Here is a 23,934-nt window from a genome sequence, read left to right on the forward strand (position 1 = left end):
TGCACATCAGTTTTTATAAAAAAGGTCAGGCATAGTACTCAGTTTGGAAAAAAAAAATTTACTTTACATCCATAGAATAATTGTGTTTATTAATAAATGAAAGCAAACTATAGATCCAGCCAGGGAAAAAATCGATTTCTTTTTTATGTAAAAATCATAAAAATTAGTATCTGTGTTACAAATGATAAATAATACTTCATAAACATTGTTTAAATTGACAAATAGTGTAAACAACATGTAGACATCAAATGATGTTTTGATCATCAGTGTTTTTCTTTTGTCACTGGTTACAACTTACAGGGTGGTTAAAATGCAAATGTACATGCTGCGAGACTGGTTTTGATTCCAAGCACACAGCTGTATCTAATCCAGCATCTTATCATTGTAAGTAATTGTGAAATTCAGTAATAAACTGTGCAGCTGCATCACACTACAAACAGAATCTAGACAAGTCTTTGTCAGTTAATAGTGAAAGACAATATTAACACGGTGAACAATCATACTCATTTTTGGACGTGAGTTTGAATAAGGGCAGGTCGGAGCTGTTGTTCAAAAAACTAACACCTTTTACCCACTTACACATCTTTTAATACGCTCAGTGCAAAGAATCCTGCACTGCTGTCTGTTCAACTTTTTTTTTTCCAATAGTCAGTTTTAGTATAAGTGGTTAAATTGACCTTAAACAGTGCGCTGTTGTCCAAATGTCTAAAACTGACATCTACACCGTACAGTGAAGATCAAAAAGAAATATACAAAATACTAGAATCAAATACTCTGTACAATTTCATATATCTGTTACTCCGTCAATACATGAATCTCTTTATCAAAAAAGTGTATTGATTAAACCAACAGAAAACATTTATTTTCAGTTGTTGTTTGTCTGCTATTAGTTTGATTGTACTGTTTTTAAGGAAATGTATCCTTGGTGGTCCCGTATAACACATAAATTATTTAGTCCTCACTTAAAAAAGGTATTGCTTAAAAAACTGTAAATAAATCATAGAAGTGTTACTCCCCTTTTGGGTTCTTTTGGAACACTGTCCATAAAAACGATGCATGAATAAACATTGTGCATATACATGAACTGAGAACTCCCTTTTTGATTCTAATTTTTTGTTATGTTATCGTCTAGTTTAGTGTGTTCAGGCATATGAGCATGGCCCCTCCAGGTTTACAGGGTGCAGACGAGGAGGGATTTCTTTGCTTTTGTCGACTGCATGTAATTGACATATTAGACAGTGCAGTAAGTCCAGCAGCTGCCAAATAGAAAATGACTTAAGCGTAGGCTGCTGGGCTACAGCACTACGTTAATAAAATGAATAGCAAATGCTCATCTTTGTCAAAGTGCTTTGTAAAAACATGAACTTCTAAAAGCAAGTACTTATTATACACACACTCAACAACAGTCTTAACAAGGTCACCAGGACCACTGAGGAATTTAGACAACGTGATCATACAATTACTTTTACATACTTACTCACAGCGTCAACAGAAACAAAGTCATAAAATAGACTGTATATCAACTGTACAAACATTTTACTATAGGTATACTGAAAATAAGGTGACATTTTCTAAATATTTACAAACACAAGGCCTGTTGCTCCATGCCTCTCAGCTCTAACAGTACACAAGAAACTCATGGCAGTTGCTTCACTTGAAGTGTCATTTCCCGATTGTGCTTTAAAGAGCTCTGCGCTTCAGTCAGGTGAGCTGGTCCTGAGTCTGAAGAACAGTCCAAAAAGAAAAAAGAAACAGCAGCGGTGACCATGGTTGAAGGAAAAACACAAACAGGGACAGAAAAAGAGAGGCAGTTCAGAGACTGGGCTCCCTAAAAGTCCTCCTGCACTCCATGACCCCTGCTCCAGGGGGCCGGTCACAGTTGTGTGTCAGTTTAACCAGGTTGGGTGTGAGGCGATCATATGCCAACTTGTACTCCCGGTCAAAAGCGTCTGCAATGAGAGAATGGTTGGTTAAAAATGTGGACATACAGTATTATTCACTATTTTTGTTTAGCGTGTCAGCAAGCTAACATTTTTTTGTGTTTCTTCACTAAACACAAAGTACAGATGGGGCCGATGGGAATGTCATTCGTTTTGAAGGAGTTTTGTCCTCAATCAAAGTATTGGAAAAATTTTAATTTTGACCTGCTGGTGGTGCTAAAGGATCACCAAAGTCATCAGGATTCATTGGTTGGGGAACAACAGCACCTGCACCAAACTTCACGGCAATCCATCCAATAGTTTCTGATATGTTTCAATCTGGACCAAATTGGTGGACTGTCCGACCAACAGACTGACATTGCCATCCTATGCCGCTAAGATGAATAAAAACAGGATATCAGGCTTTTGAACCTACTTATATTAATGTTGTTCTTCCCCAAAGCCACCAGGGCAAGGAACAATAAATCTCTGTAGAGGCTCCTTTTTGGAAGAGAGAAAGAAAAAAACAATTTGATTTTCCACTCACATCATTTTCTCGACATGACTCTACACTGACATCTTTATTTCCTCACCTCTGCCTCTTAAAACCCAGCTCCGGCCCCAGCAGCTGGATGATTTGACTCATGGGCTGATAGACATCACTCTTCTTAATGCTCCTCACAAAACCCTGCAGTAGCTCCACAGTGAAGAGCTGGCCTTCTTCACACAGCCCAGAGCGAACTAGGGAGTTGGCACCTGCAGAGAAAGAGAGATAAAAGTCACCCTGATCAAAGGCTCATTCATCTCCATCACTCAGAATCAACTCTGAAAGTGCAGTGCTGATAAAGGCGGCTTGACTCACAGGAGTCCTGAGCTGAAATATGCATGTATTTCTAGTTACTTCATATGCATCATTTAATTTTTCATGTAAATATCTGACCTTGATCAAACCCTCCGGCATTACCATTATTTTCTGAAAGTAATTTCACCTGTTGAAACATAATATACCTCAGTCTATTAAGGTAAATGCTGAAACAACTTACAGTGTGTGTTCCACAGGACATAGCAGGGTTGAACTTTGTCTTGGTGCAACTTCAGGTTGTCCCACATAATCCTCACCAGCACCTGCTTACTTTCCTCGGATGAAACGCTCTGAGGAGTCTAAAGGGGGTAAAATGTGTGGAGGATTAATCTCTTATTCCGTATCTTACAGCCCCTGTGGATAGAATTTGAATGCTGTTATATCTTTAAAAGTACTGTTTTTTTCATTTGTTTATGAAAAAAAAGAAGAAAAAAAAAAAAAAGACACATTCCCAGTGAAAATTTGTGCTGCTTTCATACATTGCTGTGTTTTCACAGTGTCTTTTTTTGAAGCCACCACTAGGAGGCACCAAAGTCAGAAATGTTCACATCCTCCACATAACAGCTTTAAAACAAAGTTGATTCAATGGTGACTTTACACATTCAACTATAATGTGGGTGAGCTTAACAGATGTTGACATATTTACCTGGTCTCCATGGCTACAGTGCTTTGAGGCAAGGATAAGCGCCGGCAGGTTACTCGGCAGCTCCAGCCTTCGGAAGTACCACACGAGGTTCCAGAAGACAATGGGGTGTTGGTCCACAACACTCGGAGAGGAGATGGCCTGGTCGCCCTCGTTCACCAGCAGGCTCTCCAGCTCCTTCCACAGAACCAGAGGGCTCAGGTACGGCACCGTCACCGGAGTGGAGACGGAGGCTGGGGCTGAGGCTGGCGCAGCTGTCCCAGCACTCCCACTGCTCTCCTGCTTCCGCGCTGGAGCCGCAGATGACTGAGCTGAACAGTCTGTCGCAGACATTTTGGCCTCGGGGTTGAGTGATGCAGACGTGTCCTCCTCTCTAACAGGATTACTTTCCTCAGAGGACCTGAGGGGAGACACATGATGAATCTGTCTGGCCACAGGGATAAAAAATGTTGTGTCTGAGTGTGTGTGTGTGTGTGTGTGTGTGTGTGTGTGTGTGTGTGTCAGTGTTTCCCAAAAAGTGCCAGGCAGCTGACAAGAAGCTAAAAAAATAGACAATTTAGCATAAGAGAATCAAAGACATTAAACCTATTATTACTGAATTCAGCATGAAATGACGGAGGCACTCGATTAATTAATCAAAGCGTTTGTGCAGGTGAATATATAATGTGTTCATACTGTGTTGTTCTGAGCAAAGGGGAGGATTTACCTGCTCCTCGGTCTCAGATCTTTGATTTCCACGTTGAGGAAAGGCAGGAAGGCTGTGCCACAGAAGGGACAAGTGCTGTTGAGGTTCGAGTCATTTGCCGTCCAGCCAGCCATGATCTCCTCGTCATACACCAGACAGTCACACGTCTTACAAAGCGAACAACTGGACATCAGCACCTACAACAAAAATCATCAGGGTGTGGAGGAAATCAGATGCAGTGCGACACTCGATCATGACAGTGTGAGTCAGTCGAAAGATGAGGGTCTGATAAGGGATTTTGATGTGAGCAACTTACCTCTATGGTGTAACTGGGAGTGGGTTGGAAGCGGCTGGTGTCGGGGGAGGAATCTGGAGTGTGAGGAGTTTTAGAGGGAATTGCCAAACCACCTAGATACGATGGAGGATTATATAATTAGACACACAAGGCAAAGCCAAGATTTAACATATCTATCAAAGCTAGGCGGATCTGAATTAAATCAGGCAAAAGTGCAAGAATGAAACGAAGCAGCGCCCTGTTCTTCAGAGTGTGCAATCAGTGGACATGTCAGGTTTAGTGAATCTGTGTCTCACATTTGTGTGTCTGGGAATGTGCATGTGAGTGTGCTTGCACGTGTGCATGTTAAGCACAGGGCCTGTGGCTGAGTGAAGAAAAGCCTACTCACCGACTCAGCCCTCATGCCTGCTGGCCTAGTTTCCCACAGAACGACACCCGAGTCTCTCCATTACTGAGCCCTACTCTCACTCGAATTTTAGATTATCAAGAAGTGTTTTGCTGGGAACCAATTCAATGCTGCAGTTAAAAACAGCAATTTAATGAGCATGGCTGTAAGAAATTACTTTTTTATTTTTTATTTTTTTATTTGGTTTTTTTTTTTACATGGGAGATGTTTTCATAAAGACTGCAAACTACTTGAAATAAATGTGGATTGTGTTGTTTGTCTAGTGCAATTTCAAGATTCCACTGAAACTAGCAGCTTAATTCCAACAATATTTATTAGGCAGACAGTTTAAAAGATGTATAACTAACCAGAGAAGGAGTTGTGTCTGAACACCCTGTTGGGTGTGCTGGGGCTGCCCAGGTTAGCATGGCCCACAACAGGGCTCCTCCTGAGTCGGGACATGCTGCCATGCTGGGGGGAGGTAAAGCCATCTGGGTCCAGACAGGAGTCATTGTCAAGCAGCGAGAAGCAGTCAGCGTCTCCTGAGGTCAGTGAGGATACACTAATCCGGTCACAGTTTGCTTCCTGCATGATAGAAAACAGAAAAAATACTATCCCTTCACAAGAGTTCATTTTGGACACAATTTGATATCGTCAGAGGTTGTGTTGGAAATATTTGTTTGTGAAAAATGTTGCCCTACTAACCTGTGTTAATGAAGTCTGGGAAGACAGACGAGAGTAAAGGCGGCTGGCCTTCTCAGCCACACCCTTCCCTGCTGATATGACGCTGCTCTTGAAGATGTCCAGAGTTGGCGTGAGGAGAGAGTCCATGGAGAACGACGAGGTGGAGGGAGTAGGTGACGAGGGTGAAACTAATGACGAAGGCCTCTCCCTGTCCTTGTTACAGACACCCAGAGGAAGAGACGGCGATGGCCTCAGCCTCTCCTTGGATTTGACAGACAGCTGGAGGTGTGTGTTGGAGTGCGGTAGAGTGGAGGGTCTCGGCGAGGCCTGAGGAGATGAGGTGGATCGAAACAAGGGGCTCGAGGGGTTCTGCAGGTCAATACTGGGCGTGCGGCTGCTTAGAGGGCTGTTGCCCTTGTTCATGTACATCTCGATCTCCTCAGCGAGGTTGCGGCGGGTGGTTGGTGTGCTGCAGTTGTCCTGGTCACACTCTTGCACCGTCTCCGTTGCCATCAGTGACAGGGGGTCAAAACCCATCTCTATGCCTGTCCTCCTCACAGTCCCAGCACTGAAGTTGACACTCCTCTCTATGGAGACACCTGGCCTCTCAACTGCACCGCTGCAGTTCACAGTCCTCTCCACCGGGGGTTTCTCTTTATCAGTTTCCGTCGCCTCTTCCTCTACTCCGCGCAACTGGTCAGGAGCTAGGTGATGCTGCTTTGCTGAGCCTGGATGGGGCACGGTGAACCTCAGAGTTCCCAGTCCACCAGACAGGTCTAGAGATTTTGGCCTCTCTGTCTTTGGCAGAACTCCACACAGAAAGGCGTCCCTAGTTGCACTGGAAACCAGCCTGCTGCCATTGCCTGTGATAAAAAAAAATATCGCAAGGCAATTCAGCTCTGGTACAGTAAGACTGACAATCTCTGGCGCTGTTTTAAACAGTCATAATGGCTTCATGGCAATCTTCTTTGTAAACAAAACTCACCTGCATTGGCATCTGTGGATTTGTAGCTTCTAGCAGAAGGAGATATGCTGCTGATTGGATGCTCAGTCTCAGGTGCTAGAGATTCAAAGGACACCAAATTCTTAAGGAGATAATACCCTTATTGCATGTTTTTGTGCATCTGGCCAGTCTATCAAAATCTTTAAAATAACTAACAGTACTGCATTCCTGCAAAATTCTGCATTTAATATAGGAAATCAGATTATTATTGCAAATGATTAATTCAATGACATTTATGAATGTAAACTGCAGCTGGAGTGCTGTTGTTCATGCCAAAAAAAAGCTATTGCTGTGGGGTGGAGATGGGGAAAACTGGCAGCTGCGTGGTTTCTTAAGGGACAGGCGTTCATATTTTATATGGCTGTCTTATATTCTATGCCAAAAAACAAAGTTAAAAGCAATGGGGATTGATTAGATGCCACACCAATTAGTGAGGGCTATTGATCACGAATACTGGAACAGAGGGCCACAGCATGTTGTTATTAGCGACAAAATTCTAGACAAATCCTGTAATGCACACAATCACCTGCTTACATAACACATTCATCCATCAACAGAATCTGCTTTTGGAAAAACATCTAAATATATCAGCAAATGGATGGGTAGAGAATACATTACACCCACACAGCGATAAGACACCCCAGCTTTTAAAGAGAGAGAGCGTTCAATTTGCTGACAGTAAGCGGTGATTTACTTCTGCAGAAATGCAGAAAAGTGTCACAGATTAGAGATTGCAGCTAATCCATAACTCACTGGACTGCCTCTGTCCTTTGTCTTCCACCAACGGTGTGCTGTCACTCTCTCTGCCACACAGCCTCTCCTCCTCTTTGGACAGTGAATCATAGCCCTGGTCTGACTGTCCACCTGAAAAAAAAAAAAAAGTTACGATGCTTTATTCCTCAGAAAACCATTTTTATCTCACTGTCGTGTTTCCTCTTTTAGAAAGAGCCGAGTAAATCAAAAACCAGCTTTTTAGCCTGCATGGATCCTTTATAAGAGCACAACAGATCTGAGAGTTTTTTTCCCCCCCCTCAACGGAGCGTGATGACATTCCATACAGCTTACAGCACACAACACTCCCAGAATAGAAAAGCAGGCGCAGAGTCTTTGAAAACCTTGAATGATATTCACAACGTCAAACTGCAGGAAAAAGTACAAACCTGCTCTCAAATCCATGACAGTACTAGTATCAGAGCCTCAGCCTGCTGATAGACCACTATAACCCCTGCTGTCTCTACTGTCGTCTATCTACTGTACATTAGTCATGATGTAAGATCAAAAGAGCAAAAGAAGAAACAGTGTCACCAGGTTGACTCATTCATTTGTTGTCAGAGTCTACTTTTCTTGGTCTTCCTCTCCTGACTCCATGCAAAATGAAAAGAACAGTCGGGGAAAAAGATAGAAGTCTTTTTTTTTTTTTAATCTTTTTGCACAGATTATTGTGACCCAGCATCTCAATTTTCCCCAGTCACTTTTAAATACCACTGGAATATAATTAGCATTTTTTTTTTTAAATAATTATTATTTACTAGGTGGTGTTATGTATTTATTTTTACTTTTGACAGGTGGGTTGTTGTAACATTTGCCAATTCTGGGACTCAACAGTTATAAGGTGACATTTCTTGGTACTGGGGACTTTTGTTTTTTTCTCTGGGTGTCAGGTGTCAGACTGAAAGCAGAGTGTGCAACAATGTCAGAACAATTTATCTGAGTACGGTGACAGAACGAAGCAAAATTAAGGTTTATGAATCATGTGGTTTGGGCACTTCTAAAGTGGGAAATCAAATCAACAGGGAGACGCTGAGACACAAGGAGCAGCAGTGACGCAATTAAAGGATGAGAGTGAAATAGGTGGAAGAAGAACAAAGCAGGGCTGTGACTTCATACCTGTACTAAATCCATCATCGCTGGAGTCCATTTTAGTGAAGTCAGTGTCAATGGAGGTGCGCTCAGCAGAGTCATTCGCACTGTCCAAACTCCCATGACTGACTGTGTCAAGATCACTGCCGTCTGAAGGGAGGTAACAGGTAAGGGAGAGGGTGAGAGGTTAAAACATGACAGAGTACCAACAGGACTGAACGGCGCTGTAATCATTATCATCCACTGCGAAGAGGCAGGGATGCGCTGAGTACCACATACTGTACGTATTTGTCATCATGATTGGACCTTGCTCCACATACGGATGCCAGAGCGCCAAAAGAAAAATCCAGCTTTTACTTTTCTGTCTTATTTTTAACTCAAAGGAGAGCACAATGGGGGCAGAATGAATCACATGAATTTCACAAATAACTACAGGATTACGCTCCATTTTTGGAATTTTGTATAAAATCCCCTTTGTGAAGTGAATGAAATCAAACTCAACACACAACAACAACAACAACAACAACATTACATTATATGGTGTTAAGCATGATGTTTCATTAGAGCCCCTCACACAACATGTTATTATGGTAATGACGGTCTCTCTTGGGCTGTCGTGGGAATTAGGGATAGACATCAAGAGCAACCTGTGCTGCGACTGCTGGGGAGGAAAACCTCCCCACTCTGTTTAATTAGTGTCATTAAAGAAATGCGGGTTGGGAACAATATGTGCTGAAGGAGACTGGAGTTGGGATAAACCTTGTTATGAGACCGAGAGAGATGCCTTGAAGAAACAACTGCTCCCACAGGATCACATTCATTTACATGTCTATTCATTAAGAACCACAGGAAGTAAGAAAAGATCCTACTCTATCAGTCTATCATTTACTTAATGTGTGTGCAACTGAAAAGTAATGGCCTCTGAACTTAATGCAATGCCAAACAATTTAAGACCTAATAAGTCTTGGGTATAAAGTAATGACCACTGCTGTATGTTTTTAACAGAAAAATATTATTAGCTGAAATTACCTCGGAAATTAGGGGTTAGATATCAGTAGAATTTTAATATAATGCGTCCCTGAGCCAGGATTTTGCCATTCTTACCTGAAAGCTGAGGATCTCTGTGAAGAGTCTGTTGTTTTCTCCCGGCTTGCTTGAACTGGAGCACACCTAGGACCACGTTCCTCAGCTTTCCCCACAGAAAGTAGCCTCCTCTGGTGGTGGAGGGCCAGGTGCTCTCCAACACCGCCTGGAGCAGGAACATGGTCATATACTCATAAGATTTAAACGAAACTGTTCAATTTAAAGTCACATTAGCTTGTTTATTGCTTACTGTTTGTAGGTACGGTTTATATCAAGAGTACACACCTTGTTGTAGTACCCATAGGTGATGGCATTGGGTTGAACTCCAGCCTTTTTCATCTCAAACAGCACCCTGACAGCCAGCACAGGCTGGCTGTACTGGCCACACAACTGCAGCAACACACGGTAGCACACCTTGGAAAGAAAACATCAGGATTTTAATGTTAAACTTAAAAAAAAAAAACTTTATTAATATCATTAATACACATGTATGTATCTTTGTGGTTGTCTTATAATTCAGTTTCCTACCTCATCTGGAGCCTGTAGCTTCTTGTCCTGCATCTTCCTCAACACGTCGTGAGCTGTTCGCAGTGCTCGCGCCTTAGAGTGGCAGGTCCCGACAAACCCTGGCAGGCAGATGAACCAAAGGCCATAGCAGTGGCGCAGCAGACACTTGGACCACATCTGAGGCATTGATGAATAGGTTTTGGCCATCCTTTGAGCCAATTTGATCTCCTGAGATAAAAAAAAAAAAAAAAAAAAAGATCACATATAAAGAGGATTGATTTTCTTTTAGAAATCATTATCATTATTCTCCCATCATTATGAAGAATGAGGGCAGTAGTAAAATAAGCTTAAGATAAAAAGAAACACATAGGCTCAAATAAGGATAAAATCTGACAATACATTTAACACATTATTGTTATAATGAGAAAAAGCTAGTTAAAGAGATTAAAAAAAAGGAGGGGGAAATGAAGGTTTTATTTATATATGGTATTTCTATAACCATTAATCATCATTCACCTGTGATATCATTCATTAATGGTATTTATTAATCGCAAGAAAATCTCACTACTCATGTGACTGACCTGTTTGGAGCGCCTAAAGATGGCCGTAGGGCTGGCTGGGCTGCTGTGGCGTGAGGCCATGCCTGCTGATGGAGGATTTTGTCCCTCCAGTGGCTCCAGGAGCTCAGCATTCAGCACAGGGAACCCAGTGTAGCTGCAAAAAGACATATTTACTCCCTTATATACCGTGACAAAACTGAAATAGACATCAATCCCACATCACAAATGGCAAGCCAAGTGACAGGAGTCATGGTTTGGCACTGACACCCTGAAAGCTTGAGAATCCAAAAAGCGACGTGTTCCGGCTCAAAATAATCACAAAGCCCTATGGCAGTGACATATTCTTTAACAACAGTAGCAATTTACGCTAAGTCTCTCCTTCAGGGGCCGCATTGTGTCCACCCATTGTTGGTGAGAAGTGCTCTTGCAGTGTGTAAGGCGGTGTAAAAGAAAGAAAGTTTGTTTTGTGTCTGTCGTTAAGAGATTGAGTGTGCAGTGTGGTACCTATAGCACAGAGGATGCTCTTCTCCCTGTGGTGGTGGAGGGAGCTCTGGAGGGTTGATATAGACTGTGTGCTCACTGCAGTGGGATTCATCCAGTTCGATCAGCCTGGTGTCCTCCGGCCGCTCACTTTCCATCTGGTGTGCAAGAGAAACACACTTTCATCATTGTTTTTCACCTTTCTCCATCTTTATAGCAAAGCTATAAGCTTTCAACTATAATCAAAAATCCGCTGGCTAATGCTTCCTGGCGGCTCATGGGCATCTGATACCGTATCAGCCCTCAGATCAGAGCAGATATGAGGGTCAGTGAGGACAAACAGATGTCAGTACTGAGTCCATGTACACCAGAAATATGGCCTGTGTCCCCAGTCCCCAGTTTATCTAAAGCGCACTACCAAGGCAGAGCCTTGATCCTATGAATCTTCCAAGACTAAATTAATCCAGGCTGCAGTGACCTGGACAAAATGCCAAGTTGCTCTAGGGACATGTAACCATTACACTGTACTGCTTTGGCAGTAGTGCTGGATACTAAACTGCAACATTTCCTTCAACTCAAAACTGACCGACGGATGTGCTCTATGGAGAGCACAAAGTGTACAAAGTGTACAAAGCCCCACTGGCTGCCTGTCTGAGAACTACAGCAGGATCACGAAGCAGGATGACAAGGTAAAGCTTACATGTTCTTTTTTTATTTTAATAGAGAAAATAGCCACTGAATAGCTGTCTGGGTGATCATAAAAAGCCTGCTATGCTGATGTGCAGTCACTTGGCTTATCTGAATTGATTACCAGCTTATCTCTGACATGAGCTTCACAAAAACGTTAATATTATGGCAGCAGCTGAATAGCTCCCCAGTGGAACTGCGTTACAGGGTTTGTTCCACTCAGTCGAGTGAATGATTCAGTCAACTTACTGTCACTGACCCATTTGTCCTCACTTCAATTCTACTCAGTGTTTTTCTGCTTGTTACCCTTCCTCTTACACCCAAGAGGTCTTTCCCAATCATGCACTTGTTGTCAACCTCAGCAGCAATGACGCTGCATGAATCAATGCTTCCACTTCTCAATAATAAATGCAATGACCATTCATACAGGAGCTCAAAATGTTCATGCAGGATGTAAATGTAACTTCCTGATTGCACAAGTTTGCAAGCACAGAGGGTTTTTTTTGGAGAGGTCGGTGCTTTGACTTTTTTTTGTGTGTTACAAAAAACATGTGTAGGCAGGATGTGTTAATAAAAGCTGTCAAATCCCTAAATGATTAGCCCTCCAACTAGGAATGAGGCCCAAACCCCATAGAACTTCAACAACTAAACTCATAACATTTTTTCAAATAGGGATTATCGCCTCTGTCTTTGTCTTCCTATGTCAATCTCGTTTATTATATTTTACAGAGTCAACTGAAGTCAGGTCAGAGTAAGAGTGCAAAGAGTAACCTTAGAAAATGGCAAACACAAATGATTAATCTCTCTGTCTCAAAGTCTCAAACATTTCTGCATGACCTCTCTGTGCAGTTCATTATAATGGCACCTGGTTCAATAATGAAGTTTGCTGACACACACAGACGGCTAATGCACATCCCCACATTTAAGACCTTAATACAGTTTTAGCTTCACTCCCTCTTTAACTCACTTTGATTTATTCAGACTGAGTACACACACAAAACTCTCCGAGCTGACTCATGCTCTAAGGACAATGGAAAACACTCTGATGAGGATCACACCTGATGCTACCATCACTGAAAAAGGAAAAATGTGTAGAAACATTTACCCAGGCTTAAACAACAGCACGAGCCCTGGCAGCTTACCTTGCCTCCAGTGGTGAACAGCTAACAGGCAGGAGGGAGGACGACAAACAAAGGAGCAGAGATAGAAGACAAAGCGGCAGAAGATCAGAAAAAGTAAAGAGCAAAAAAGAAGACAGAAAAACATTTTAAAGGACTGAAAAGAACAGGGGGGGGGTTATAGATGAGAAAAGCATAGCGCTGATGTTAATAATAGCCTCAAGGGAGATGTTGGGGTGTTTGTTTATTTCTATTAGTTCCTGTTATTTGCTTATTAGCTCCTTCAAATTAAACGAAGACCTGAACAAGACATCTTAATTGGGAGGACAGCGTGTGATTAATCTTTCCTCTAAATGCCTCTGCTTTTTTTTCCTGAGAACTTCTACAACAAATGGCCGGAGGCGTTACAGGAGCATTTGTTCTTACACAGCGTGATGATGCAGTTTCCTAATGAACAGTCTCCTACACAGAAAATCCATAATAAAGACTAGCTGCAAGCCTCACCTTATCAACACACTCATCAAAGAAAGCCAGGCTCGCGTCCTTGTCACTGACAAAGGAGCACTCCTCTATGAAACGGCTGAACATTTGAGTCTTGGTCATGAGGGAGTAAAACCTCTGATGGGAGCGGTCTCTGCTCTTCAGGAAGCCTATGAAACAGAACGTATTACGAAATCACACACACATGACAAGTGGGCTTTAATGGCAGTGTCATCATTATAAAGCTGGACATTCACTTCTCAAGCTGTTGCAGAATGTTTACAGGGTCATGATGCAGACTCAACCAGCGTTTACAGAAATGAATACTGTGCTGTGAAACACGTTCTCTGCCTCTCCGCTTGCATAATAGCACACATGTGCAGGGACACTGTGCTATTAATCATGTCCGTTTCGCTGACTTGTTATTCAAGCCTAATTCCCGCTGAGGCTTAAGTACATCCCCAGAGTCATTACTGCAGCGATTCAGGCCAAACTTTGATGCAGCAGCACTCAGAACTTAACCCCCTGACCTACTACAGCACCGAATCACATGAAGGCAAGGCAACGATAGCTTGTCAGTGTGTTTTGTGATTACATAAAGTAAAACATCTCACAGACTGAGACTGAAGTGTACCTTGGAGGTCAAAGAGGGAGCTGGCATCTGTGGTCTTCTCTGAAGGGGCTTGGGTGATGGGCAGCAGGTAGGAGCGGTAGCCTCGTAGGATGGCCGCCAAGAACCGCAGGAAGGCCTCCTGGATCTCCAGCTCCAGAGTGTGGAGGCTCTTCCCCCCGTTGAGCTCACTGTCAGTCACTGTGTGCTCCATCTGCACATCCTCACGGTTCAGCTGACCACCTGAGAGCACGCAACAGAGGTATATGTGTAATGTAAAGGTTGGACATGAACACAATGACATCACAAGCTAACTTCTGAAGTAAAGTCAGGTGCAAGACTAAACACTCTCCGTTCATAAGCTATTTTTTTGTGCCAGCCAGTGTGAGCACGTTTTCCACAATATGACATGTGGCAACTATCTAATATTTGTTGAGACATTTCTCTCAAAAACAAATGTCAACCTCAAAGTGGTATTAGAGAAAAAGTCAGGGGATCACCAAAGTCTTTGGGATTGATCTTCTGGGGACCATGAATGTCTGCACAAGATCTCATGGTAATTCATCTGGTATAGTTGTTGAGATATTTTAGTCTGGACCCAAGTGGTGGACTGACCGACAGACTGGCATTGCCACACAGTGAACCACAGTGATGAAGCTAAAATACCCTAAAACACTGTTGTAAACAGCTACTTGCAATGGGTTTCTGGGTGCACTTGTTTGTACAGTACAGTGTGTTTCAGCATAACCGGATAAATTTAGACCATATGACAATAAATCATCCTTCGTCAGCTAAAATGTAGTGCTATAGCAGAAAGTATCAAAGATAAATATTGATCTGCTAGAATCAAAGGACAATATTTTTTGTGTTTAACTGTGACAACGGGAGAAATCCATGGTAGAAGAGGCAGATATTTCTATTTTCTCTGCTGACAGACCACATTAGACAATAATACAATACAGCCACATGCTGAAATTTGAGTAAAGGGGCAAAAGCGATTCTGGGAAACTCAGGAGTTGACTAATTGAAGTATAAGTAGATGAGGCAGTTTGAGCAGGAGTGTGTACACCATAAAGACTAAATTACACTTCATCCACAATATCTCCTAGGATGCACTAAACATTATAGGTCAGTTTTATATAACAATTAAAGTTTTCCTGTAAATTGACTGTACAGGCTGACTCGACAGACTCAAGGAGCCAGTCTAAATTATTGATGAAACCACACCACATCACACATAAAATTGCACGGCATCAGACCTGACTCACCCTCAGTTAGCTGCTGATAGAGTATATTCAGGGTATTCAGAAGATATTTGCAGGCTCTCCTGGGCAAGATTTTCCACGTTAAAGCCTTCTTGTCGTCTTTTCTGAAAGCACACCATATGGTTTTCATTTCAGGGGAGGACAGTCAAGACACATTGCTAAGTGATATATGGAGGGAGATGGATTTACTGACATCAGCACTTACAATTACAATTACAAAAGAGCTTTTGAATTTATATGGTAGATCAATGGGATCCAGATGTGCTTTTGTGTACAGTGAGAATATTTCACATTCCAGCTCTTATGATTACATAAGAAAAACTCTCACTGACAAATGCCGATAACCTTGGGAAGAACTTTTGTCATCAGACCAATAAAAAACCTAAACCATGGGAAGGTGATTCTTGGTCGGGTGTCTTAAAGTTGAAAGTGGCCATCTATCACATTGCGGTTGCGGTCAGAGGTCACTTACTGGGAGATTGTGTTGGTGTCCAGATCCACACAGCTGATGTCAGCCGGGGGGATGTAAAGGTCAAAGTATCTGGAGTCCACACCCACAATGAAAGGACACGGTGCACTGAGCACATCAGCCAGGGCCAACGGGCACAGAGGGATGTAGGGGCACGGCCAGTGGAAGGGAAAGATCATCTGAAAAAGAGAACAGTATCCATCAGTACAATGCATCAATATAACTGATACATACAGTGCAGGGACGAAAGAAGAGATTTAAAAAGGGAGCTCGTCAGCGACCTCTCTTTTAATGAACATTTCTTTGAAAAACATTTTTCGGAAGTAATTACGGTTGAACACCCCTAATACCCTAAGAGAGGGTCTTCTTTGATGTGATTACGTGATTCATTGATGCCACAGCCCTGCCTCTTACCTCATCCACCATTGTACCTAAAATCACATTAAAGACCACCCTCTTTAGTGGTATTATTCGGAAAAGGGGAAAGGAAAGAAAAGAAGAAAAGACTTACAGACACAAGGGCCTCTGTTACACTGGTGAGTACAGCTGGACGCAGGGAGTGAACCAGGATCTTGTGCTCCGTGACGGCCAACACCAGCAGAGTGGCTGCGTTTTTTGGGCCCAGATTCAGCAGTAACGTGGAGAGGCTTCCACCACTAGCACGAAAAAACAAATGGTTCCAGATCAAGACAGCAACAAATACAGTATGTCTTCATGTTATTATTTTACATTTTACTGACGTTTCCCCACCTGAGAGGCAGTGGAGAGGAGACAGGTTGGCTCAGTATCAGGCTATCGTGTGGAGACAGCTGTAGAAGACGCAAAGAAGAGCATTAGAGCATTAGAGCATCAGTGGGTGCAGGATTTAGCTTGAGATTACAGTGTGTTTACAGACAATCATGTCAAACCAAATAAAGCAAGCAAACAGACCTGAATTTATTACTTCACTCCTCGAATTTCACATTTTAAGCTCACCTGCACTAGGATGCGTGGTCTCTGAATGGAGGGGAATGGCACATTTTGCATGAAGTGAGAAATGTGCCTGAAAGTAAAAAGAAAATAAGTTAATAAAGCCACCCAGTCCTGTCTGCAAGACTAAGAACAAACCATTTTTACCCAGCTTCCGAATTAACCAGTTTCTGATAAACTTCAACAAAAAGACTAAATCTGTAAAAGCTAACTTTTAACTAACTTTTCAATAGGCAGTGCATGCGGTCCAGAGATGGAGTATCGGTAGAGGAAAGTGAGAAAGCTCCTAAAGGACTGGAAGAAGGGCCAGTGGGAGAGCAGACAGATGCTCTTGTTGCTGTAAACATTTCTGGTCCCATCAGGTCCGAGATTGGAGCTTGGCAGGCCGAGCTGTGAGCGCTGACGCTCAGACAGATTCCCCTCTGAGTAAGGCTCATAGAACTGGATGGCTGCTCCGTACACCTGCACACAAAGGGATCACAACGTACCCACTTAGATCACCATAAAGAATATCCAATGCACAGACAAGTATGCACACACACAAAAGGACTTGTCAGTATCCTGATGCAAACTTTACAAAGACTCTTACCACAGTAGTCAGAGGTCGTTTGAAAAAAACTTATTTAGGTAAGATGTTGTGGCAGCTCCTCTAGAGAATTTTCATCATAATAAATCAGCCAAATCATACTCAGCCCTTTGAAGTTTTTTCCTCTGAAATAAATAAACAAATTATTCCAGGCATTAAGTGCCAGGAGACTAGCCTGCAGACTAGAGGTTGCAGGAAAGAAGGAGTGCACACTGAGGTATTCAGCATTTAAAACTTGTGCACCAGCCCAAGTGGTGCATGAGTTATCCATTATTCAAAAGATGAGCTGCAAAAAAATCTTTTATTCTGCGTTGCTTTCAAAGCCTACCAGCCTTTTAGTATTCCAAACACAGCCTTTAGACTGTTTTAGATTCCAGTCAGAGTTTAGAAGTTGATTAAGATTGTCTGGTATTCTTAGAAATACTACTGCAGTTCATCAACAAGCTAATCTGGAAAGGACACTAATGCGCAGAGAGAGGCACAGGGGCAGATAAAGATGGAGAGGCTATCTGAAATGACGAAATTAAGGGAGAATTTGTGTATCAAAAGGCAGGAAACTGATGCTAACTTTGGGGGAAACTGCTTCATTACTGATTAGGTAAATGAAATTGAAGTCATCGGTGTTTTCTTTTTGCAATATCGATATGCACGTTTGTAGGTTTCCATGTTTTTTGCATGACATAAAAGGACATGAAAAGATAAGCGAAACATGCAAAAGTCCAATTGAAAAAAAGGATTATCAGAAAGGAACATGGTTATTAGGTAACACTCATGTAAGTAGATGGTTTTACCTTTTCTCCAGAGGCCCCTGTCAGCACAAATGTGGAAAAAACAGGCAGGGAGTGTTTGGTGTGTGCTGGCCAGCACTCGATGGTAGCCCCCATGGGCAGGCAGAACATGGGCACTGACTCAGGCAGTGGGAAGGACTCGTAATCCTCTTCAGGGTACCTACACAGCAGACCTAGACACAAATACATACAACACACTCAAACACGTCGTCAAAACACCACTAGATGTTGATGTACAGGCAAGAGGATCTGATAATTAAGGACACATATCCACAGTCAAATTTCATACATAATACAAATTCTGTGCACTAGTTTACCTGCTTTATATGCAATTGTGTTTGCTTTAGCCAGCGATTTCTTATAACAAAGGTAGATTGAGGATCCCCACTGGCATATGAGAAAAGACAAAAGACATCACAGATCAATGAAAACCTGAGTTATTTTTGCAAACATGCTAGAGATATAAATGTGTTCTCAGAGCTCTATCCCACCATGCTACTGTTGAGGTTCTTGTCCACCTTGCAGAAGGTGTGAGGGGGTGACTCCCCTTTGCCGGGTATGATAATGCAGACATCAGTGACAGCCAGCGAAGTGTGGGGCTGGCTCTTCGGGGCACGGCGGTAGGTGATGTAGATGCGTTGGGAGGATGAACTGCTGATGTTGGCAGGGCGACCTGAGGGCGTTGTCTGGACAATGTGACATCCAGCCTTCAGCTTCTCTTTCCACTCATACAGAACCCTGAGATAAAGGGCAGTATTAGACTGACTCTTTATTTTAATGCTTTTGAAACAAGACATTCTTGAAAAAATATTACTGGAGAGCTTCGATAATATATTCATTGAAGAGATGTCAGACTAAGGGATGTGTTTAAGAGCAGATTACACTGACCCAAGGCAGAGAAGCGATTAGTTGTGCTGGGTGAGTAAAGGGTGAGAGAGACTGAGGATTACTGCTTACCCAAGATCTGTCAGTGGAGGCTTATCTCTGCCCCGCTTGAAGCACAAGAAGATCTGTGGGCCCCTGAGGCTGGCTCCATTGAGCTCTGCAGAGAGGCCTGAGGGAGTGCTTTCCAAACAGGTGAAACCCGGGGGTACCTCTTCACCCAGGGAGCGGATCACCACAGCTACATCGGTGATGGGGGCTTTGGGTTTCACAGACTTTGGACCGGCATCGTCCAAGTGGAGCTCCTCCTCCAGAGGCTTGGAGGAGTCCTTGAGGCCGGCAACCACAAAGTAGTCGGCTACACGAGGGCCTTTATCCTCCATCATTTCCCATTCCCACACTGTGGGCTGGAAAACAGGGAGAGGGAGAGAGGGAGGGCTTCCATTATGCATTTTAAACATATTGCAATTACATATGATGTAGTGTAACAAGAGGAAAATGGGCCTTTGCAATCAGGAAAGGACCTGACAGAGCAGACTAGACTGGCTATAAAAGTATCACCTTTAATTCACTCTCTGAGCACATCGCATTAATTACCTTGCCGCTATAATTGTTGAATGAAACATGTGAATAGAGGTACAATGCAGCACGTAAAATACAGACATTACCTACATTACAAATACATTTTATACTGAAGAAATAACCGAATAAAATGAAAGCATCTGGAAGCATTTAGCATACATTCCTGTCTGTAAAAGCACCATATTTCACCTAGAAATATGGGATGGCTTAAGACCAATGACCTTGCTATATGCCTTGACTGATTATGTAAAATAAAACACATGCCTTCGTGAAAAAAAAAAAGAAGAAAAAAATGTGTGGAAAGGAAAAGTACCAGAACTATAACTGAGCACTGGGAATTGAGGAGAGGGTGCGCTGTAGTGCAGCAAAAAGCTTCTTGGGAGCTTTTAGCGAGGTGATATTCAGACAGCGTACATTCTGCGCTGAACAATGTTGTGATAAAGAAAGGAATAGAGGGATCGCCTGTGAGTCAGCTTGTTAGAGCTTTATCACAAAGCATGAAACCCTGGAAGCCCAGGAAGCCCTCTCAGCGCTGGGCCAGTTTATTGTTCTTCAGCCCAAGAGCCTGTTTTATCTCTCTCAGCAGTTCCTCCACACTCACTAGCAAACTGATAAACAGCTGCCTATTATTCCCCTCCACCCCAACCCCCCTGGGATATGAGAGAGTTAGCATAAAGTAATCCCCCTCCTCTGTGCTAGATGTGTCACTGCTAGGAACCACGGCATATCTCGCCCTATCAGGACTTTGGCGTGTGATGGGACAGAAAGCCAAGCACTGCTTACAGGTTTAGGACATGAAACTGACCACTAATATGAGAACATGGAAAAAAACAAAGATAATCTTTAGTAGCAAACACGCTGCAGCGTTACCGTCGTCGCGCTGGAGGATTAGAATGATGCAGCCCTTAATCTGCAACTGGTCAGTCTGAGATCTAACAACACTTAGATTTACTTATTTGGCTAATTTCTTAGCCTACTAGAAACCATAAGACCACCCTAAACAATTCAAAACCAAATTCAGTCTAATATATTTCCTGTGCATCAGTGAGTGATATTTTCAAATCATGACTCATCACTCATGGTTTTACAGTGTTTTAGTCCACATTAAAGAGTCCTCGTGTCCAATGTTTCCCAGTTAGCCGGTGGCTGTTTTGATGCAGGTTATTTGTACTCTGCATTGTTAAGCCTTGTGGGTATACCCAATGACTCAGCATGCCCAACAACAAAAAGTTGTCCGTTTTTTTCTGATCTCTTCCAAAACTGGTTGTTATCAGTAAATGGCAAAATATGTAACTACACATCACAGTAGCACCTAAATACTGCATTTTTTAATGTTTCGATTTCATCTTTTGTTCACTCTTGCTCTGAAAAATGATTCAAAAAGTGTTATCAGCTGTACAGTCAATTTCTGAAAAACAAAAAAGGTCCAGAGTTTGACACATTCTGACTCTTTCAAGATGTCCCAAAATTTCACAAGTGACGCATATTCAAAGTTGCTTAAAGTTTTTTCATGATTTTCCACTGGTCGTACTTTTCTCTCACTTTGATAAATGTCACAAATGTATTTTTATTCAGTAGCCTTTAAATTTTCAACAGTCTGTAAAAGTATATGATGGTCCTTTTTCCAGTATTGGATGGATTCGATTATTAGATGCCTTCCAAACAAAAAGACGTCTCACATTGCCGTCCCACCAGAATTCCCCGGCTACGCGGGGGTCAAGTATCATTTGAGGCAATATACTGTTCAGACAGTTTGCTAGAGGGTTCGCAAACTTTTCATCGTCGCTGTGAAAGCTTTCACCGGACTGATCCGAATGGAGACACTGCAAATACAGTCATTATGATAACGAACGAAAATCAAGAGACATATTTCTATTTTATTCAGTGACCTAACAACCAAAGAGAGATAAAGGCCTAGATAAATCTGTTCAGTAGATTCACCTTCCCTTTATAATGACACACCACTTACACCACTCCGTAAAAAAAATTCCTGCTCTCAGTAGGTATTGCATGAGCGCTGCTAAATACACAGCTGATGGCATTGCAGATTTGTCATGCAATACTTGGACGGTTTGGGATTAAATATAGATGTAATCTCCAGTCCAGACTACCACGACAACCAGTGCGTCTCTTCCTCCCCCTCAACAGGAAGCGGAGGCCTAAAATCATATCTAATCCTTGCCATAGCAACAACGTTAAAACTGAACTGAAGACTGAGCATTTCTCCCAGTGATGCTGAGACGAGCCAGAAACACTGTTCTGGATAATACAAGTCGACTAAAGGGCTGTGTCACTACCACAGACGTATTCTGTTCGTAAAATCAGAGTCTCTGAGAAAGGCAGAGGAATAAAATGATTTAAGTGTAAATATTAACAGACATACCCTGAATATAAAATGAACAACTATAGTTTCTGTTAATCTGATTAAATTTTCCCATGCCATTGGCCTTTTTGTTGTATTGACCTGAAAGCTATTACAACCAAATGTCAACTCTCAGTGAACAGACCTGTCTACAGTTTTTCCCTTTATGCCCAGCAATGTTTTTTTGTTTGTTTTCCATCAGTGTCTAAGCTTGGTACTGCTGGGCAGGCTGCACTAGAGTCGAAAGGCTACTGGCCGTCTGCAGTCATGTGTCTTGTGTTTTGTTTTGTTTCCACACAGTACTGCCATACTTTGATTGTTCTGTCCATCCGTCTAGAAAGTCTTGTCTTCCGAACTCCTTCGAGACCTGCGTTACTGACAAAAAGGCTATAAATAAACCTGATCCGACCAGACTTGATATTTTATTGTCAAACTATCTTTCTACTATCACACTTATTTTAGGCAACCCTACGTTAGCTCAACACTGGGAGGGAGTGACTCACGGTCTCCCCAGAAACAGCAATCTTTTCATTCACCCGCATTTTCTTCATAAAAGCAGACAAATAAGGACACTGCGGATTTCCTCTTTTTGCCATCTAACAAGCCAACTTCCCCATTCACATCCACTATTGCTTTTATGAGTCACCTCCAACTGACAGCTTTGCAGCAATTTGTCAACCACTTGTGCCATAAGTTTCCCAAGGTCCCACAAACTGTGATTTTTCTCACACTTATGTTAAAACAGAAGACATCGCATTCTGTATCTGCCAGTCCCAGTACTCAATTTAACATATTCAAAGATGCCTTTTGTGGTTAGTTTAGATATAAAATTCTTGAATTCTTCCCCCCAAAATAGCAGAATTTAAAAAAAAATACTTGAGCCTCGCTCTATACTGTATGTGGTTTTGTGACGTGACATAAAGGCCTTTTGACTTTTGCTTTGAGCATCACAGTGTTGTTGCAATTATGGCCCAAGAGACAGAGGCAGCGGCTGCTGGTCCCAGGTCAGACCCGGACTGTGCAGGGATTATAGAAGGCTGTGTTGACGGCGGGCGGGGAGGATTGGCGGTTTGATCTGGGGAGGGAACCATCACAACATTTCACTCAGCATCTGTTCCCTCTTAGCCGTGAAGACAACCCTCACCCTCATCAGCCATTTGCATTCCTTATGTTTGACAGGTGTGTGTGTGTGTGTGTGTGTGTGTGTGTGTGTGTGGTGGGGGGGTGCTTGAAGAGGAAACCACACACGCCCAAGATAAACAGAGCAGAAAGATGAAGGAGAAAATACAGGTGGTCCTGGAAATAGAAAAATACTGAAGGAGACCTGCGTTAGCTGGTAAATGCATTGGCAATATTTGATTTGCCGTAACGCAAACAATTGCTCATTTGAAAAAGACGAGTGACCACAGCGACCATAGTAATACAGAGGGCTTGTCTCCCTGTGTCCAACTCAGAAGAAGCCATCTTATGGAGCATCTACACGGGATGCGACGAAATAAGCCTCCATATGACTTCATCGTAACCAATGAGCGCACTGTAAATACAGTGGATCACACACAGGCAGCGACACTCACCGTAAAGCATTCGGCTCTTCTTCTGGTGCACATAGCTCTACGACAATTACACAGCCTAGCCTATTTCCCGTGTCCGTTAATTACCCTCAGCAAACATCCAACATTCAAATCGTAATTTAAAGGATTTCGGGTTGGAACGCTAACAGCCGTCGCCTCAAATAAATTCAGTTTCGAAATATATATTAAAAAAAAAATAAACAGGACAAAAACGCCTCCACTACAGAGACCGGATGTGTTTTTTTTTATCCTCAATAAAAGAAGAATCTACTCACATCTCACGAATCACGACGACTGAAGGATGAATCTGTCGCGCCGGCGTCGAAATAAACCCCAGATTCCCGTTGGTGAGAAATATTATTTCTCGGCGTTTGCTTCCTTTAGTATTCTTATTTTTTTCCCCCAACTCTGTCTGAATGTTGTTATCATAAAAACAACAACAATAATAATAACAATAATAATAATTCACAGTGGGATGGATGCGTCTGAACAGCCCGTGCAGTCCCGAGCGGCGCTTTATCCAGACCTGCGCGGACCACGTGACCGATTACAACCCTCACCGACGTCACCGATGACTCTGCTGGCAGCTGTGACCGAAG

At 42.6% G+C, this 23,934-nt stretch overlaps 1 protein-coding gene across 2 annotated transcripts; it reads right to left on the reverse strand.

The window, feature by feature from the left end:
- Nucleotides 1-70: 70 nt before the first annotated feature.
- dennd4a (DENN/MADD domain containing 4A) lies at nt 71-23,934 on the reverse strand. Of its 2 annotated transcripts, XM_040132402.1 has the most exons (31): nt 23,611-23,934; nt 18,896-19,227; nt 18,430-18,676; nt 18,256-18,325; nt 17,942-18,111; nt 16,788-17,026; nt 16,571-16,637; nt 16,346-16,404; nt 16,107-16,251; nt 15,599-15,774; nt 15,130-15,230; nt 13,886-14,104; nt 13,276-13,421; nt 12,796-12,816; nt 10,991-11,124; nt 10,508-10,640; nt 9,948-10,154; nt 9,705-9,833; nt 9,441-9,585; nt 8,364-8,486; nt 7,230-7,340; nt 6,459-6,533; nt 5,495-6,336; nt 5,158-5,374; nt 4,426-4,517; nt 4,131-4,306; nt 3,428-3,824; nt 2,963-3,080; nt 2,513-2,675; nt 2,356-2,420; nt 71-1,949 (listed from the first exon to the last, which is right to left on the reverse strand). In XM_040132402.1, the coding sequence occupies exons 2-31, from the start codon at nt 19,204-19,206 to the stop codon at nt 1,813-1,815; spliced, it is 5,235 nt and encodes a 1,744-aa protein (XP_039988336.1). In that variant the 5' UTR covers nt 19,207-19,227; nt 23,611-23,934; the 3' UTR covers nt 71-1,812. The 2 variants fall into 2 exon arrangements, with proteins under 2 accessions (XP_039988336.1, XP_039988337.1); XM_040132403.1 differs by lacking the exon at nt 12,796-12,816.

This window comes from Xiphias gladius, chromosome 8 (assembly GCF_016859285.1).
Source record: "Xiphias gladius isolate SHS-SW01 ecotype Sanya breed wild chromosome 8, ASM1685928v1, whole genome shotgun sequence".
Classification (NCBI taxonomy): Eukaryota; Metazoa; Chordata; class Actinopteri; order Istiophoriformes; family Xiphiidae; genus Xiphias; species Xiphias gladius.

Excerpts from the sequence above, each read along its gene's own strand:
- dennd4a (XM_040132402.1), bottom strand. The coding sequence starts at position 19,206 with ATGATGGAGGATAAAGGCCCTCGTGTAGCCGACTACTTTGTGGTTGCC. Across the intron at positions 5,375-5,494 it reads CCCAGACTTCATTAACACAG|GAAGCAAACTGTGACCGGAT; the intron begins GTTAGTAGGGCA and ends TCTATCATGCAG. Across the intron at positions 4,518-5,157 it reads CAGACACAACTCCTTCTCTG|GTGGTTTGGCAATTCCCTCT; the intron begins GTTAGTTATACA and ends CATCGTATCTAG.